Genomic DNA, 16,694 nt, shown 5'->3' with positions numbered 1-16,694 from the left:
CTGTGGTGGAAACCTACGCACATTGAGTTCATGAGAATAATTTAACAAGGGCATTGTCCATTGAGCCATGATACGTCGGTTCCATTTTGAAATTTTAGAATTTTTTTTTTTTTGGAGGAGAGCAGGTTAGCTGTCACAACTTTTAATTAGATCAGCTACAGTAAGCTGTGACATGGGAGGAGGGGGAGAAGGAAATAAATATGCACATTTGATAGAAATACGCTGATGTCGATCCTCAATTCTACTCCGAGTTCAACAAAAACTTACGATTATAACTATACAACAAAATTTCAAGTTTATTCTCCGTCTATATGATCAGACATTAATGCTCAATCAGCTTTGAATATAAATCTATGTATTAGAAAAGGAAGTTCTCTACTCAGGAGTTATATCACAATGACAACAGCTAAGAGAGAAACATCATTATTAATGTTATTAATTTTAAAAGAACGGGTTTGCTAAAAAATACAGATGATTTACATCACTATAGATAGATGTGGGAAGCCTTTTTCTTTTTTAAGTTAAAAATAAATGATTTTTTTAAAGAAAATACTTAGGAATTGCGTTTATTTAAAAGAAAATAATATGTTCCACCATTAATTTTTTTCTTTCAAATGTAGGGTGTCGGGCCTAAATCAAGTGCTTCTGCCAGTTGGATAGCCTTTATTTTAGTTTATATAAGCATACCTATTAAGAAATAATGTGCGGGTAACATACAAATAGGCAAGTAACTAACTTGTTTTTTATTATTATACCCAATGTATTTATAGAATGTTTTGTATGCTATAGGAAAATACATAATATACAATATTGGCATGAACAACTTATGTTGACATCTTCTTTTTATTTTTCAGCTCTTCCGTTTTTTTGGAGTTGGCAAACTGAAGGGAAAATTTTTTCTTCCTAAGCTGTTGCCATTATTATCGGAAAATCCAAGAATGCACTTCTTTATCTAATACATACAATATATAATTGATATATACGAAACCGGATTCATCCTTTGTGTGTGCTCATAAAAGATGGAGAGTAACTCAGAGGATTTGTTGTGCAGTTCTAATTGTAACTCCTTGTTGGACTCAGAGAAGAATTAGGATTGAAATCGGAGTAATTATTGCCTATATCCTTCATTATTTCCTATTACCCCTCTATTTGAAGCTGACTGTAGCTGATTTTCTCTAAAACATTCTTCAAATTATTCTACGTGCATTCAATGCTCTCAATTAACATCACTGGTATTTGATTGAAAATGAACCAAATTATTTATCAAAAAGGTATTTCACTATTTTGGGGGAAAATGGAAAAAAAGTCCATTCATATTAGATATGGAAAAAGGGAAAAATAAATCCCCTCCCCCCCAAGAAGAATCATATCCAATGTTTCTAATGGAGTTAATACATAACGTTCCTTTTGAGGAGTTATCATGAACTTTCGTTTTAGTTAGTTGTTTAAATCATGAGGAACTTAATTAAGAAACAAACGAAAGAAATAGCTGATTTCAGGGGAAATCCTTTTAATTTTCTTATACTTGGTATTAAATCAGATGAAAGAAGAGAAAAATAGGTACACAAGAAGAAGGAAAATATCAAATATACTTTTTCTTCCTCTTTTTTTCACTTCTCTCCATCTCCCCCCCTCCCTTCTCGTACGTATATCAGATTATGGCGTGAGAGTTCAAGTAAGATGAAGCTTGCCTAGCTAGGAGTGCCTTTAAAGGCCCATGCGTGCGAGTAAAATGTCCCAATCCAGGAATGAAAAACAACAAAAAATAATATTTAAAAAAAAAAGGAGGGAATTGTTAGTGCCAAAAGAGCAAAGGGAGGTGCAAGGGATGTGTATCTCAGCGTTATGGAAATATTTTTATCAGTACACCTTTGTATAATATTAATATTTAGGTGATTGAAATATGAGGAGTCTGTGAAATAAGCGTGTGTTGTTGTGATTTATATTAAAGACTATGACCATGATGATTCCCGTTGAGGGAACAGAAGGTGCTGACGATCCACCCATGTGCGTATCGGATTACCATAGACAATATCGAGTACTAAGACAAATAGCGAATGGAGCCTTTGGAAGTGTCCACTGTGTTCAACGAAGAGACACAAAAGTAATTCATGCTGCTAAATATGTGAAATGCTGTCACTCTGATGTTGAAAGAGAGGTCCATGCCCTTCGATCTTTGAGTAAATCCCGTCTCATTCTTCAATTTGTTGGTTTTTATACTCAGGAAAAAAATGGAATTCAATCTGTACTCGTGACTGAGTTTCTTGCAGGCGGGGACTTGTTTGAAAGGACTTCTGCCTCCGACTATGTTCTTACTGAGTACAAATGTCGAACAATTGTTCGGCAAATCCTCAGAGGAGTCCAATTCATGCACTCAAAAAACTTTATTCATTTAGACCTAAAACCCTTCAACGTTGTCTTTTCTAAGAAAAAAGATGACTTTGATCTAAGAATAATTGACTTTGGATTGGCAAAAGATCTAGGGGATCACTCGAAAATAAAAATTGGAATGTGCGGCACAATTGAGTACATGTCTCCTGAAGTCATGAACTGTTCATACGCTTCTCCTCAATCGGATATGTGGGGAGTAGGTGTGATTGCTTACATGCTTGTTTCTGGAGGTCTTTCCCCTTTCTTTGCTATAAATCGGTTCCGTACAATGGCACGAGTTATAGACTGTGATTATTCTCTGGATGTCCCTGAGCTGAATAAAGTTTCAGATGAGGCCAAATCCTTTATTTCGGGCCTTTTAGTGAAAAATCCCTCAAATAGACTTAATGGTGATCAAGCATTGAGTCATATTTGGCTCCGGGATGATAATCTATACTTAGGAATCATTGAGACTCTGGAGACAACTTGGATGCGTCGTTGTCTAGCTCGCCGCCGATGGTATAGACTTATGAATGCAGTGAGGGTCATGAGATCTATTAAGTCCCTTAAGTCGTCCTCTTCGAATTGTCTGCCTTCTACACCAACCCGATTGTTAAGTACACCAAAGTCAAGGAGAAGAAATGGAAGTAGTAATAAGTCCAGTGTAGATTCTAGCATTGACGATGATGATGAACTAGATGAAGACGAAGAGGAAGCGAAATCCTATCATTTTGCCAAAAGTTTAATGCCCAAAGGTCTTCCAATGCATCGTATTTCTAATTACAGACAAACTTTTCTCAAACTACATTTAATAGTTAACAATGGATCCTTTGGAACTATTTTCTGTGTTCAACATTCAATTCGTTCAAATGAAATCTACGCTTCAAAGGAAGTTCGACACTCTCTTGAATCCGTACGTAGAGAAGCCAATATACTCCATCAGCTTCGAAATTGTAATAAAATTCTAACTTTATATGGTTTATATGAAAAAATAAGTCGGAATTTATCTGTTCTTGTCACTGATTATTTAACTGGAGGCGATCTTGTGGAACGAACATCCGAGTCAGACTTTGTTTTAAATGAATCAAAATGCAAGACTATAGTGAAACAAATTTGTGTTGGCCTTGAATTTGTACATTTTAGTCGAATTCTTCATATGGATTTAAAGCCTTTTAGTGTTTTCTTCGTATCCAAAGAGAATAATGTTGAGGTCAAAATCGCGGATTTTTGTTTAGCTAAAAAGATATCTAGCACAGATGGTCGTATTAAAATAGATTCACTATGCGGCTCCCTGGAATTTATTTCTCCAGAAGTCCTTGAGTGTTCCTATGCTAGTTACGCAACGGATATGTGGGGAGTTGGGATTATTGCTTATATGTTGTTAACGGGAGGAAAGTCCCCCTTCTGGGGGGGAAATCGCTTTCGCACAATGGCTAAAATCCTAGCTGGACAATTTGATGATGTCTCATTAAAGTCATCGAAATTCATATCACAAAATGCCAAAGATTTTATCTATGACTTACTTTTAATCGATCCCTACGAAAGGATATCAGCAGCTGCATGTCTCGAGCATCCCTGGCTTAATTCGGATTCAGACTGTGTGGATACTTTACAAACACTCGAAACCATTTGGATGAAGCAAATATTAGCGAGAAGAAGATGGCAGAGATGGTTCAATGCCGTAAGGGCCACAACACGGATTCGGAAGTTCAGTTCTACCCTTGGAAATGGTAAATCGATCATCTCAAAGTAGCCCCATGATAATTATTTTGGTTCCCCTTATTTTTATTCATTATTTCGCCTAGATATTATACATTCAAATAAGCCTTTTCTCGTTTGTCCTCCCATCGGTGTACACCTTTCAAAAAAGGAAACAGTTATTAAATCATTATAGAAGCATTTTTGATGGTCACATTCCCATGCCCAACATATTTTATACCTATCTTATACAATATTTACCTCCTGACTTACTTTACTCAATACTTTATTTACTAAAGCACTTTTATGACTTCATTTTAATTAGAATTGAATTATTCTGCATATTATGCCTACAGATACATTCCGGAGTTTTTTGGTTGAATATTTTTATAAATTGAGTTTAGTATGAGTCGAATGTATTTATTCCTCTTTTCAACACTCATTAAATTAATCATTCCATAGGATTACTATAAGCAATGATACCCCAACTTGGGCTCAAGAAAATTAAGTTTTGCATAGATATATAGCATACTAGCAAACATTTCATTGGTATATAATGAGTTATATGCAAATAGAGAGCAGTGTAACGTCGACTATGAGTAGATGTGTTAAAATTGTCGAAATCCTCATAATTGTGATTTATAAGAAAATATGTAGATGTTGATAACTTTGAGATATCTAATGATGATAGAGATAACTATTGTTCTCCTTGGTCACTAATACGTTTAAATTTTCAAAATAGGGAGGAATTATTAATAAGAACACTAATATTTTAGAAGTTATCGTTTTTACTTTAAAAAGAGTATTATTATGAGAATTTTGATAGCTTTTTGCACTGTGTTTTTGCATATATATGACAGTTTTATTTAGCCATGGGTTGATTTTATTTGCAATAATCTTTTTTTACATATTTGGCATTCAATTTTTAGCATATAGTTAGTAGTTTCTTGCTCAGGATTCAAATGCGTAGCAAGTATCAATCAACTTGCTTTCAAATATATTCAAAGCATTTGATAGGTAGGTAAGTGCTAATGATTATGATTCATGAATTAATTCATATCTCAAAAAAAAATATTATCAATATACAAGTTTTCAGTTACATATTTATATATATATCGTGCGATATGAAGTTTAATGAATATTTTATTTTAAAAGGTATGAAACGCAACGATCATATAACATTGATAAGACACGCAACCTTGATCATATTTCTTTTCTCTCCCCCCTCAACTTGTTATGTAGGGGAGACCTAGGAAAGTTGCAACATGTCCATTAACGTAACATTACAATTGTTGAATGTTATGTTGATTATTTTTGAAATTTTTCTACAAAATTTACTATTTGATTTTTTTTTCGAAAAATTTTATTTTTGAAATTTAATGTGGATTTTGAACTTTTTTTATAAAAATTTAATGTTTTAAAAGTAACAATGGATTTATGAATTTATTTTCCAATAAATTTAATATCCAATATTTAATTTTTGAAATTTTCTTCCAAAAAATTATATTTTGAAATTTTTTTCAATAAAGTTAAATTTTGTGTGAAGGGCTATGGATTTTTGAAATTTTTCTCCAACAAATTCACTTTTTGATTTTTTTTTCAAAAAATTTCATATATCAAATTTTTCTCCAAAAATTTAATATTTGATTTTTTCTTTTATAAATTTTTATATTTGGGATGTAATTTTTGAATTTTTTTGAAAAAAATTAAATTTTCGTAAAGAGCTATTGATTTTTGAATTTTTTTTTGATTTTTCAAACTTAATTATGGAATTTTTAAAAAAAAATCTAATTTTTCAATTTTTTTCCAAAAAATTTTATTTTTTAAATATGATTTTCGAAATTTTTTTCTAAAAATTTAATTTAGTCAATTTTTTTTCCAAAAAAATCTATTTTTTCAAATTTTACCACATCAGACATTTTTATCCTGAAGCAGCTATATGTAGTCATAAAATGGTCAATTTAGACGTGTCTGAACATTTCAAATCAACTACGAGTAATTGAGTCACAAGTAAAAAGTTCCTAACTTTCCCCTGTCTCCCCTACTTATAATTATTTTAGACTTTTCATTAGATGTATCATACACGTATGAATTATTTGTAACATGTATTACTATTTCAACGATTCACGGCGAGAGCTGTTTCTAATACCTTGTTACGTGTCAACATTGCTCGGATTAGTTTTTTTATGAACATCCCAGCGTTATAATGTTGTTAAAGATGAAACCAACTCATATTGAAACAAACAAATGTGAACGAGAACAAGTTTTTTAGGCGGTTCATTTTTTGTTTATTTGTCATATTTTTACTTTTTTTTTCTTAATTCAAGTCTTTGAAACTAATTTGAAGGCTTTAATATATCATTCATCTTCCGATGATAAATATTGAATTGAGTCATTTATAGGCAGTTATTATTAATGGAAGATATTGGGGGAAAAATTACAAATATTATTTTCTTCATTATTCTTGTTTTTCTTTTAAAATTGAAGAGTCATTTTTTTTAAATGATGATCTAGTAGAAGTGTTGAAACTTGCTTTCAATTTATTTAATTTTTTTATTGAGGCTAATTTTACTGTTTCAACGTTCAACGTGTGCCAACTGACTTGAAATAATATAATGTCTATCTACTATAAACCTTCATACAAACATAATTTGTTTTGATTTAAAAAAAAAACAGCCATTACGAATTAACGCTTACTACGATACCAAAGCTCAAATTAAAAATATATTGTAATATATTTATATCTATTATCCTTTTTAGTGTATATATATTTCAATATGTATAACAACAATTATATAATATATGAACTCCTTCTGTTTTAGTATTGCCCATTATATTTGATCGACTTTTTTAAAATTATTCAAATTTTATAGAAAAGGTCATTTGGATCAATTAACTTTTGATCCAGTACCCCCTATGGCCCCTTTAGTATCACCTATGTAAACAGTCAGAGGAATCCGGTCATTTATGTATATATATATATATAAAGGCAATTAGTTTTGTATCTAATAATTAATACTGGGAAGATTGCCTGGCAATTATTAACAAATTGAAAAGTATACTCCTTCACTTATATTAAAAAATAAACACTACAAGTTTAGAATATATAAATGCATGAATAATTGTAATATGCAGTACAAAGAGAAGCTTTCACCGTGATATTGTTTCTTTATTCGTACTTTTCTAGTTACTTATGAGTGTTTTATAATTTGAAGACAAATCAGTAACTTTTATAATTAGGCCCTTGAAAACTACCCTAAGAAAAATTTAGCTGTTATATTTATAATATTTTTTTAGAAAAGTCATGAGGTGTTGTCGTCAAGCAGTGTAATAAATTCGTCAAAAACTAAATAAGTTATGTTTCAAAATGTGTAATTTTCAACAACAGATCCCAATTTTTTTTTGTCCCCCAAAATTCAAAATAGAAAAATAAAATATTAAATGTTGTCAATGTTTTCATGAAAAAAGAAAAATAGTATTTATGAAAACACGAATCATCAAAAAAATTCACATTTTTAATTGAAATACATAAGTCATTTCAAGTTTTTGTTTTAAAAAAAATGTTATTTCTATAAAAAACAAATTCTGAGCTAGTCAAGATCTAACACGCCCCCCTTCCCAAAAATAAATGACCTGTTTATAATAGTCCATCACATAAAATAAAAATGTATTTAGACATCTAGTCCGCCATTTACAGAAGTGTTGTCAAGAATCTTGGGGTTAAATCGATAAAAGCCAATATATGGGTCATACAATATACACAATATATCATAAAAATCTAAGTCATCCATCAATCCAATTATACTTTCTAATTTAGCTTTTCAGTTGAATAATTTTATATTATTGTTTTATAATTAAAATACTCTCTATGAATAAAAGCACATATATAGTTAATCACTTTTCTGGAAAATATATATTTTACTATAGGACAACAATTTAAACATGCATTGAGATTCTAAGGTTTTATTTTTGATTGCGGGAGTAAACTTGTTTAAATTATAAATGTAATATATATCTAGACAAGTTTCCTATTAATCTTATTACTACATCATTTTTCATTATTGATTAATTGTAACTAGAAAAAATTACCTTATTCTTGCACAAAAGGATAATTTACAGTTATGTTTATTCCATACAATGATTCTTAAGAATATAATAAATATACTCAATCTGTGTTCGTTTAAAATAGGGATTTCCAACCTTTTAATAATGCAGATTATTTTATAATTGCGTTGTGATTACTCGATTTATATGATGATTTAATTTTTAAATTACAAAATCCCGATTCGACTTCATAAATTATTGAGTTAGTTTGATTTTCAAAACAAACCTACTTTGAGTTTTACGTCAATATCTTTAAAGGATTTCCCAATCAATCAGGATTTCTAATGAGGTTTTTCTAACTTCTGAGTAGACAGGCCATGTAATACTAGAAGGCTCATGTCCGCCCGCTACAAATGGGGTAGAAGAACTGATAAATTATAGAAATGACAAACATAAGGTATTTATCATATTTTTATGAAAAAACACACATTAGTTAGATTCAAATAGTGTAAGGTATACATATACCTCAAAAAGAGGCCCGTGGTTGGCTTGATATTGGAATTAAACAGTTTCATAAAAACTGTTATTTATTAATGTCACAGGGTAGATTTTTTTATGTAAGTATATGTTTGTCTATTTAAATTTAAAAAGTATTTTTTTTTCCTATAAAATGTGGATTATAAATGGTAGACAAATGGCTGTATGAACTTATGATATGTCATTGTAGTCCTCTACCCTATTTGTAGCGGCCGCGCTTGAGCCTTCGCTTACATGTTTCTAGTATTATATGGACAAACTCAGGGGTGTCTGCAAGGGTAGGGTGAAGGGTATAAACCTCCCTCCCAATCAAGGGATTTTTGTTGTTCCCTGCAGAAAAATTATTGTGTTGCAGCAAAAATTTAAATGGAATAACAGGTCAATAAATTTTATTTACAAAGTCATTTGTTAAAATTAAGGATCAAAGCGAAAAATTTAAATATAAATTTATCTAAAAAGTTAATTATCTCTTCTAAAAAAAATTAAGACCCCCGCCAAAATAAAATCCTGTGGATTCCCCCTGAGAATAACGTAACATGGTTTTGTAACGAATTGTACGATCTCACAGTCACTCAAATATATTACCTCATTAGTGCACAGAAAGCAGAAACTGCATTTGTTCTCTTTCTTGTTTAACCAAAAAACTATTTTTTAATCTTTTGTCCCATATAATATATCCTCTACCAAATGTTTTATTTCTCATTTATGTAATCTCTTATGTGACCTGGTTGGGAACCACTGTCTTATTAGCAATTGTTGGCCATTATCCCTTCTTTTCAATACTTAAACCCCCTTATACTATAAAATCCATTATTATCTTATATAATGCATATTCTATTTCATCAAAATTAGCTTTTACTATTGTTTGTTTATACCCATATTTTTTCCCAGTGTGTTAATAAAAATGGAAGATATACATTATTCATATATGTTTCTTATCTATTTCTCTTTAACTTAAATATAATAACAATTGACTGTATATCAACATCGAGCAACCAATGAGTAGGGCATTTGTTAGCTTTAATTTTGTGCCAGCTAAATATTTTATCTTTTTTGGCAAATTAAACGGAATTGTGATGGAAATTAATGGTTCATTTTCAAGATCAAATGATTATAATAGTACAAATATATTTACTCCTATTTTTAATTGATTCTTATAAGACTATTACTTTACTCCTTCGATTGAACTGGTGTATTTTTATTACTTTTACCTCTTTAAACATGAAAATAAATTTCATTATTGTCATCAAAAATGAAGAAATGACTTTTATAACCCGAAATATCTGTTTTTGTGTCCAACAAAGAACAAAATTTCAAATATTATTTATAAACATTGGTAGTTTAAATAAATATACAATAATATTTTTTCTACCAACGAATCTTCAATAACTTTTAAAATATTTATTTTAGAGTGTTAATTTTTTTTATAAATTATATAGCTGTAGCCTGTATGTCTTCACTTTACGACAAAATATGACTTTCATTATTGTGATCAAAAAAGAAGAATTTATTTGAATTGAAAAAAAAAAGTTAATTTTTCATCATTTTTTTTTTTTTTTTTAAGTACTTATGTCGTTCCTTATTTAGGACTGAAGACTGGGGTCCCCTCCAGTTCAGTTTCGGTCCAGTCCAGTTCTGTCCTGCATATGAGTCCTAAAAATAATTAAGTTTAGTCCTTGAAGACGTCACTCAACTTTATTTATTCTTTTTGAATAAGTTCTAGTACTGACAGTCCGAAGGATTGATAGCATCGTTCCTAAGACTAAACTGGACCAAATAAATAATGACTGACATAACACTACTTAAAGACATTTTCTTCGATTTGGCAAACTATTTTTTATGCGTTTGTCTTTTAATTAGATGTTGAAAGGCAAAACTTACATTAAATCATGTAGATGTATTCAAAAATATTTTTCAAATATACACCCTGTACAAGTTCAGTTTTAGAATGAGAGTGGCTTGGGGCAAAGATAAGTGTCCTTTCATTTTTTCAATTTGAAATTCTATTGTAAAAATTATTTTCGGTGTATATAATTAAAATTCTACATGGTGTGGGTCCCCAATAAAGAGTGCTCCCTGGAGAACTTGCCCTTAAGCTCTTTTCTAAAACCGTCCCCAACTCTTTATATCACAAAAGCAGAAATTTCGAGTTATAAAGGTGTACGTATATTTTGATTTTCGATGAAAATACAATTACGAACCCATCATTTCAATCCAAGGCCAAAGAAAATTGAATCTAGTTGACGAGTGCAGGAAATATTCTATATATAGAATATGCACTCTTTTCTTTAATTTTCTTTTTCGCCCATAGTTGGTCAAATTGAGGGTGTTTTCTTTTAAAATAGAATAGGATATGAAATGAAAGTGGAAATTGAAACAAAGCAATTGTGTCTTAAGGCATTATAATATTTGTTTTGGCTGATCTATTTAATTTCTATTATCAGAATCATTTTTAATTAATGTAGTTAATTTAATTCCTTAATATGTTCATTAAACTATTATTTCCATTCAATTCTCTCTTTCATTTTATAACTATTCCACTAATAAAGAGATTAAAAAAATTGCCCTTATTGGTCCATGTAACATAGATAGTATTCCCTGACTAATGTTACTATCTAAATTACAGAATAATTAATATAATAGTCCGAAAAAAAAACTTACTTTGTTTCTTAATTATTTTTGTATTTATAAAGGTTAATAGAAATACAAGGTTATGCCATCATGTAATCGGGCTGCTAGAATTTTAAATTTGACGTACCTTACCGATCCTCTGGATCAACAAACTGCTGTTTATCTATCGGATACAGATATAATGTCATAGAGTACACCAGCAGTACTCAAACAGTAACAGTCAAGAAAGGCGATATATAGCGTCTCTTGGTAACAGTTATACTCTTTGAGGTCACTATTAAAAAGCGTGGTGGAAGTCAAACTTTAGTAGGAAAAGCGTTATGTAAAACCTTGTATTTCTATTAACCTTGGTATTTAAGAAATAATACTAATTACTTTGTAACTCGCCCCTACATAATTTGTTTTTTAATTGTGTTACCCCTGTCATTAAATTATGTTTCTAATAATTATAGTCATCCTTTAATTGCATTTATTTCCTCAACAAAAAAATCTATTTTTATTTGAATAAAACATGAACAAAAGTCTATTCTTAACAGATTAATTACAGTCTACTTTATTTTCCAGACGACGATGACTTTGTCTTTTGATTGAGCAAGGAATGATTAATTAGCCTCCTCTTCATCAAGGAAGTATCTCCTTTCATAAGATTAGTACGTTGAGAGTTGTTGCATGGAAAACGTCATTCATTGAATTTTTTTTTCTTGTAAATTATGAACTCAATAAATAGTTGATTACTGTACCTCATTAAGGTCAATGATAATTTTCATACTAATTTTCTATTGTATATAGTCTTAGGGTTTGGTTTGGAAATACTAGACATGTCTGAAGTCTTTATAAGTTTAACTAATTGGATCCAACGGTTATATTGTATAAGTTTGCCTGCACGTCACGTGTTATCTTTCTGTTTAAAAATTGAAGACTGCGACAGTAGATAGTTGAAATTCAACTATAACTAATAAGAAATACTACTTCACAAAGCGAAGAATATATATTATTGGAGTAGGAGGTGAGAGATCTCGACTCAATCAATCATAAGTCCTCGGATAAGTTTCCATTTAGGATTAAACAATCATTGGAATTGGTACCGTTTACTCCTATTTAAGCATGTTTATATTAATTTCCTGTTTTAGGAGTTAATGAATTAGATGATAGAATATATTCTCTGTGATAACCTATTACTTTTATCCTGTAATTGTATTATAATAATTCATCGTAGATACAAGAGAAAGTCGAAATGCTTTTCTTAATTAGATATAATCTTCTCCGGGTTCGATCCACGAATCGACTCTGAGTCCCTTCTCGGAATACTTTATAAGAGAAAAACTCACAACCTCCTCAGGGCGTCCGCATGCTCCAAATGAAAGATTTTTTGTTTTTGTACAGGAATTTTTTTGTCTGGAGAATATGTGTCATTCCACAAAACTACGCAGGGTAAAAGATCCCAAAAACCAAGCTCTTAATAAATAAATACATATATATATATATAAGGACGCCATGTGGACGCCCTGCTCCTCCACATAATGATACCTTACACTTACTCTCCAGAATTGATTATATTTATTAAATAAGATGGATAAATTTCTAAGAAATCTTTATTTTTATCAATGGGTTTAAAAAAAGGACTTCACAGCTTTATCGAATACTTCTTGATCTCAATGAAAATCCGTTATAAGAAATTTTTTAGGCATTAAAAAGCCCTATCAAATGGCTAAAGATTTATACGATGAATTTTGTTTTAAATCAGTTCATGAAGGAAAAAAGTAGGATAATTTGATAAAATTATATCATCCTTGTAAATGTAACAACATAATTCTAATATACATTAGGCCTTAGGTTATATATGTACAATAAAGCTAGGCGTAAAAAGACATATTTTCTTAGACAGTACTGATATTTGTCACTCCCGCTTTGCCATCCAAATACACTGCAATAGTTCACCAATTTCTTTATTCTTAATGAAAAAGGATGTCTTATAACCGTACTCACGGTTATGTTACATATGCTATTTGGTTATCACAGGACAACTTTTCCCCACCTGATTGTGTAGGTACCAAGATGGCCAGGCTCAACAATGTTGACTTCACATAAAAATGCTTTGTTGAAAATACTTAAACAATGAGGTTATAGCGTTACTTCTCTAAGACAAAATACCTTATATATAGGGTTTTCCAGTAAGAGGTGTTATTTTGAAGAGCCAGCTATTTCTGTAGACGTAACTTTTGAAGCTCTAATTTGTTTACATTTGACAGGTTCAAACTACGCCATTAATAAAAATGGAACGATACACGCTTCAACAACTCATTGAAATTATAAAAATCCTCTCTAAAAATGGGAAAACCTGGCAGAGACTGTTAGTAAAACTAATTTTTTTTTGGGTGGTCGTGAAGCACCTTGTCGGACCGTAATACAGAAGTTGGTTAAAAAAATTGGAGCTGTTTGGGCAGGTCATTGAAGTGAAGAATAAAACCCGTGCCAGTAGCTCAAGAACAAATGAGACTATTGCTGCTGTTGCACAAAGTGTTGAAGAAAATCCAGTTTTGTCCTTTCATCGTCGTTCTTTGCTTACCACGTATGTAGCCGGCCGATCATCGACAACGTCGTCTCTTTGCTGATTGGGTAATTGAAATGTGTAATGTATTTCATATTTCCTTTCATGTTCTTATCTTCTTGTATTTTCTTCTATGTATTAATAAGAAGACAGATGTTCTTGTTAAAGTGTTTTACTCCTCCACGCATTTCATCATCTCATCTCTCCCGGTCATCCTGGATTTATTGGTTTAAAGAATTGGAACCTCCTTACCTTCGTCAAGACGCAACATTGACGACGAGGATGGGATCAGGATCATTTGACCTACCTGCTGTGGGATCGTCGGCGAAGCTAGCCCTGTTGGAGTTGGGTAGTCCTTTTTCGTCGATAGGGAGAACGCTTGTTCGTCTGCGGAAGGCAGAGCAATATGGACTGTGCCTCAGTTTGGGCCTCGTGGAGGAAGGAAGAGAACCTTGGTCACTTACAAGAAGTGAAGTGTGTGTCCGGGTCAGGGACCACATAATTAAAAGTGTATTTAGTCCTACGCAATTTTGGTTCTCTACTGTTCCTACTCTCCCGTTCACATCATTGGTTAATGGATGTGCAACGGTCTCTCCTATGGATCATCCAGAGTTGGATGAGGGTACATCGAGCAAGATGTCTCCCAGGGACGAGCAGGGTGCTCGTGTCTCTAAAACTTCGGTAAGGGTGAAGGTTATTTCTCCCAGGGACGAGCAGGGTGCTCGGGTCCTTAAAACCTTCATGAGGAGTATTTTCCTCCTTTCTCCGGACGTCTATGGAAATAATTTTTTTTTGTGCAAGAACAAACGGTTTGTCTGCGCCTGGACATGGATGGAGCGGATCTATAAGCTGCTGTTCATGGAGCGGAACCTGTGTAAGTACCGTCATGGATTTGGTGCTTGGGGGGTGATGTAATGTATTTCATATTTCCTTTCCCCTTGTTCTTATCTTCTTGTTTATGCATTATAAGTACTGTATTTTACGTAGTATAAATAGTCATGTATTTTGTAAATAAATTAGAGTATGGTTTTGTATTATAAAGAATATATATGATCTTATAAATAAGTGTTATATTATTCCTCCACGTGATTTCTTCTCCTCATGTCTCTCGGTCATCCTGGATCTCTCCATCTTATAAATAAGTTTGTGTCTCTCCCTCGTCAAGACACAACAAAATGCATGAAAATGATCCAGAATTTCATGACTGATAAGGCTCAATTCCACTTCGATGGCAATGTCAACAAGCAAAACTGTTGAATCTGGGGCTCAGAAAACTTAAGATTTATTGTTGAAAAGCCTTTCCATCCTCAACGTGTAACTTTTAGTGCTGTTTATGGTCCAGTGGGGTCATTGGACATTACTTTTTCGAAAATGAATAGTTACAGTGAAACCATTGTTCTTTCACGGGAACAGTATCCTGACAATGTTATCTCTCAAAGAGTATTAACGAAACCTATGTGTAACCAGGTACACGTCATTTCTTACATCTGTGATATTAAATATAGGTCAAGAGGACAGAAGTGCGTTTCTACTTATTCATTCGATTAAATAGTCATATAAGAGCCTCTTAACTCTTTTGAAGACTTTGGAGGACATTAGACTGTCTGGATATCTCCTTTTCTTCGTTGGAAAGTTATCAAGGGATTTAAGAATTAGGATATTTTTAGCTGTTCCCTCGTCTTCCACTAATTGCTATAAAATATATATATATTCAACGTAACTTTTCGAATTTCAATACCGCTCAACCTCACTCTTATAAATATAATATATAATTAATTACATTCACTATTTTATGTCTAAAATATGCAAGATGATAACTTCGACCCAATGAGTATAAAATGGGAAACAGTCACCTACAGCAAGTGGGGTAAGAGGGTTAGATCCCAAAACAATGTCCTGAAGTAGGAACTAAAAAGGGACTCGAAAGAGGACAAAAACAAGAAAAACCCTGATATAAATAAGAAGGATTCAAAGCAAGCCCATAGCGTTATGAAAAGATGAGAGAGGGCTCAACTAATGAAACCCCTCCTTCAAAGAGGACTCATTTTCCTCAAGTGACTGCTGAGAACAACAAAGAATATAAAAAAGAAACCAGGCCAAAAAAGAAGTTTCTTTACGCCGACATTGCGAAGGAGGCAAACGAAATTGTCATAATAAGAAAGAATGATGACCATATTCCATCATGGAATGGAACAAAGTTATCAAAATATTTACACAGACTACGTTCGTCGTCTGTCTACATCAATCAGAGACATATTCCTAACTACGAAGGGTGTCGCTATACGAATAAAAGAGCGGGCATTTATAGAAATGATGATGCTTCTGGATAATATGTCCGAAAAAACATAATAGCAAATACACCTCTCCTTGCGACCTCACGGGATGAAGCGGAGCGAATGAGGGAACTCAAGAAAGAGAAAAAATACCTCGCTCTTATAGGATTTACAATCCACGACTCACCTGGGTCAAACCCAAAGGCTTGTATCCGATCTGCTTACCATTTGCAAGTATGGGCAGTTCCAAAATTTTTAGATAGAGATATCTGCACGATATGTATGAAAATAGATGGACTAGTAAGGTATATCTCAGTTGCTTATCTTGACCAATTATTATCTATTGAAAATGAAGCATTGTTACGTCTCATTAAGTATTGTGAACAAGAACAAAATCCACTTCTCTTAGCAGTTCAACCATCGACATCACAATTATGAATCAACATGCCTTCAACAAGTTTGAGATAACAGGGTGGCATGTAGATCTTAGACCATCATTGTCTGACGATAGATATAGAAGCTTAAATTTTTGTGTCAATCTAACCTGTGGGAGCCCACAAGGGGGCGTCCTATTGCCGGTCGTTTGGAATATG

At 32.0% G+C, this 16,694-nt stretch overlaps 1 protein-coding gene across 4 annotated transcripts; it reads left to right on the top strand.

Annotated features, from left to right (window-relative positions):
• Nucleotides 1–1,800: 1,800 nt before the first annotated feature.
• On the top strand, nucleotides 1,801–14,890 carry LOC121119221 (ribosomal protein S6 kinase alpha-3). Of its 4 annotated transcripts, none has more exons than XR_005864711.2 (3): nucleotides 1,801–4,100; nucleotides 13,530–13,849; nucleotides 13,975–14,890. XR_005864711.2 is itself a non-coding variant. In XM_040713841.2 (2 exons), the coding sequence occupies exons 1-2, from the start codon at nucleotides 1,955–1,957 to the stop codon at nucleotides 11,865–11,867; spliced, it is 2,169 nt and encodes a 722-aa protein (XP_040569775.1). In that variant the 5' UTR covers nucleotides 1,801–1,954; the 3' UTR covers nucleotides 11,868–12,024. The 4 variants fall into 4 exon arrangements, 2 of the variants coding, with proteins under 2 accessions (XP_040569775.1, XP_040569774.1); XR_005864710.2 differs by having other exon boundaries at nucleotides 13,530–13,896; XM_040713841.2 differs by lacking the exons at nucleotides 13,530–13,849; nucleotides 13,975–14,890 and adding an exon at nucleotides 11,845–12,024.
• The last annotated feature ends 1,804 nt before the right edge of the window (nucleotides 14,891–16,694 follow it).

The sequence above is a fragment of the Lepeophtheirus salmonis genome, chromosome 6 (assembly GCF_016086655.4).
Source record: "Lepeophtheirus salmonis chromosome 6, UVic_Lsal_1.4, whole genome shotgun sequence".
Lineage (NCBI taxonomy): Eukaryota > Metazoa > Arthropoda > Copepoda > Siphonostomatoida > Caligidae > Lepeophtheirus > Lepeophtheirus salmonis.
Note: the sequence above shows the minus strand (reverse complement) of the source record. Positions and strands in the feature narration are given on the sequence as shown.